Source organism: Acyrthosiphon pisum, chromosome X, assembly GCF_005508785.2.
Source record: "Acyrthosiphon pisum isolate AL4f chromosome X, pea_aphid_22Mar2018_4r6ur, whole genome shotgun sequence".
NCBI classification, from domain to species: domain Eukaryota; kingdom Metazoa; phylum Arthropoda; class Insecta; order Hemiptera; family Aphididae; genus Acyrthosiphon; species Acyrthosiphon pisum.
The window spans coordinates 36,493,385-36,496,622 of NC_042493.1; the positions used below are offsets into that span (position 1 = coordinate 36,493,385).

Genomic DNA, 3,238 nt, shown 5'->3' on the forward strand with positions numbered 1-3,238 from the left:
ACCGAACAATGCCTCTAGGCATACTGTATGGAACTTATACAATTAATTAATGCAATCGATAACTGTAGAGTTGTTTTATTTCAACTTTCAAGTAAAACTACGCATTTCGTTTGATTTTGGAATTCACTCTTAGACTTTCATTGATCGGTACCTGAAAACCTTCCGATCTGTTTCTCGTTATATGGGCACCCGCATTAATCTGTTAAATGGCAAATGATAAAGGTACCTAAAAAAATAAACGTTTCTCATCTTATTGCGATATACCAACCATAACAAACGCCGTGTAAGCGATTTGTATACGGCCAACGCTTCTCGGCGCATGCAATTTTGGTTTCGCCTGAGTCCAAATATAGGTATTTTTTTTATCGGTGCTAAGACATCGGGCACTGCGGTATAATCAGAGGGGTCAAGTAAATTGTTTCAAAAATAAAGAACAGTTTTAAAACATATTTTGGTAGTTGACAATTTGAAATTTTATTTACATAAAAATACAATAAATTATTTGTTCCTAGAATTTATTATAAATTAGTATTGTTTGTATGCTGGGGCAGCGTACGATTGCTTGTAGGCTGGGGCGGCGTGTCCGTAAGCCGGGGCTGGGGTGGAGTATCCATAAGCTGGGGCTGGTGCGGAGTAAGCTGGTGCGGAGTAAGCTGGGGCTGGTGCAGAGTAAGCTGGTGCGGAGTAAGCTGGGGCTGGTGCAGAGTAAGCCGGGGCAGAGTATGCTGGCTTGTAGGCTGGGGCGGCCGATGGGTAGGCTGGGGCCGCTGGGTAAGCTGGGGCCTTGTACGCTGGCTTGTAGGCCGGTGCGGAGCTGTAAGACGGTGTGCCTTCTTTCTTCACTTCAGCGACGAAACCGTTGTAGTCGTCAGCGGTGTATTCGACGATTCTCTTGGTGCCATCGGGTTCGACAAGGCTGTAGGATCCTTTGACGTAACCGTTACCGTCGCTGTATTCGGATTGGCTCTTGATGTCGTATGTGGCATCGTCGTGCACGCTGTATTCGAAGTTGTATGGGGCTGGGGCGTAGGCAGGTTCCGGGGCGTAGGACTTGGGTGCGGAGTAAGCTGGTGCTGGGTAGGCGGCGGCGGGTGCTGGGTAAGCAGCAGGTGTCGGGTAGGCGGGGGCGGCGAGTGCGGCGGCGAGCACGCAGGCGAAGACGGCGACGGTCTGAAATGCAAAATTGGACAATATAATAATTATGTTTTAATATAAATAATATATAAATTACAATAATCAAACACGAGTCGACTTTCAGGCTGCCTTAGAGATTAGTATTATATATTAAATGCTAGTATAGTTAGTACCAATGATGAAACAAATTATTCTGTGTTCATAATTTATATGTGGAACCGTCTGTTGAACAGTATCGGCCAGGTTACTTGGGGCCCATCGAAATTGTATTGTATTGGTTAGGTAAATGAGAAAATCCGGGTAGTCTATCCTGTATAATTAGTGTTTGTAAGTTACGATTAATCAATCCGATGCTGCAGCTGCAGTTGTGAAATATAAAGTTTTATTTTATGTGGATCCGATGACTTCCGACCTTCTCCGTAATTTTAGACGAATTTCATATAAATTAATTTACTTTCTCGGAGCCTACACGTGTCGCTGACCGGGTCGTAATAATTGTTATAAAGTGCAGCCTAATGCCCGATATAGCCGACGTTACTACAATCGAAGTAGGTTATTTAGGTAGCTGTCATCTGCAAGGTGTACGATAATAAATGATTATGCTTAATAAATGATTTATATATTAATTGTACGATCGTAACCCTCTAGTATACGTTAACATCTCAGAATTACAAAACGGATTGTTAGAAAACATCCTTGTGGATTTGTCATAGTAAAAACTGTGCCTGCAGGTGGACGATGGGGCGATAAAATATATTATTACTATTTATATAACCAATAGATCAGAATTACATTATAATGTGGTTTAAACTTGTCGTAAACTGTACCTATGATATTATTGTGATTAAAGTAATTTATTTTACTATTAGGCATTAATACTACAGTAAGTTTAATTAATATTTGCCAAAAAAAAATTGCATTTGAAAATTGTATTGAGTATATACTCAATACTGTATACAATATAATAATGTGCTCAAAAAGTCTCAAGTACCCACGAATAATATTTTTAAATTACGACAAAATAACTAAAATTGTTATTATTGGTTTGTTTATGTTATTTAATTCACATTAAAATGTCTGTAAAAAATAACTTATGTTTATATATTTTTAGAATTTTTTGGTTTCAATATGAACTAATTTGTATCGACAATAATTTTAAAAAAACTAATAAAACTTGAGATTTTTTTATGTCTTTAAATTGCTCAAAAAGAGTCGCAATATTTCGAAAATGTTAAGATGAAAATAATTTTCAATATAAACATTTTCAGTGAATATTTCATCTGTATACGGTTATTTTTTTTTAAGTTACAATAAAAAAAAGAAAATTTCGTTTTGTTTTTGAAAAACATTTTAAAACGCTTTTGAATGCTTTTGATCCCTCCCCTCCAAGTACAAACAAGATTTACTTTCCAAAAAGAAAAGATGCTTTTGAAAAGGTAGGGACAGACTCAAAAAAAAAAAATTTAAAAACATTGTAAAATCAATACATGCCTTCACTTAGAATCTAAAGTATATTTTTAAAAATAACAATATTAATAATATGTACTCACTTGGAATGCCATGGCGAATAAATAAGGTTTTTTTTTTGGTTGTTAGTGCGTTGAAGTCACTGTACGTTTTGACTGAATGTAAAGTTCTAACGGCTGCTGTCGGGTTTATATACCTACTGGTATACCAGTAGTTCGCCTGTCGCGGTGCTCGCCGACCATGGTCGAGGGGTGTTGGATGGGTGGGGCCAAGTACGTATATAGATCGGCATAATATCGTACCAGGATTGCGCGACCCCGGCGTCCGAGACGTGTGCCTCGAGGGCTAAATCTTATCGAAATAATATTATATTATCGTCGTACAACCAAAATCAGGTTATTACACACAGTTGTTACGCACATTGTGGTGTGTTTGTGTGTGTGTGTGTGTGTGTGTGTGTTATTATTGTTTGATAGCGATAAATTGGGCTCTATATGCGTACGTAGAACTGGTCCTGTTGGCCAACAATCGAACCGACGTTATTGTTACAGCAACGTGCATTATCTCTACACCAACGTTTTGCCGTCAAAGATTGTATGTAGGTACTTGCATTTTTACTGTATGCAATGAGTAAGTA

At 38.1% G+C, this 3,238-nt stretch overlaps 1 protein-coding gene across 1 annotated transcript; it reads right to left on the reverse strand.

Annotated features, from left to right (window-relative positions):
• Positions 1-449: 449 nt before the first annotated feature.
• Positions 450-2,764, reverse strand: cp45 (cuticular protein 45). Its single transcript, NM_001162057.1, is given in 2 exon segments — positions 450-1,170; positions 2,685-2,764. Coding segments are annotated over 2 exon segments (657 nt in total). The 5' UTR covers positions 2,697-2,764; the 3' UTR covers positions 450-525.
• Between the last annotated feature and the right edge of the window lie 474 nt (positions 2,765-3,238).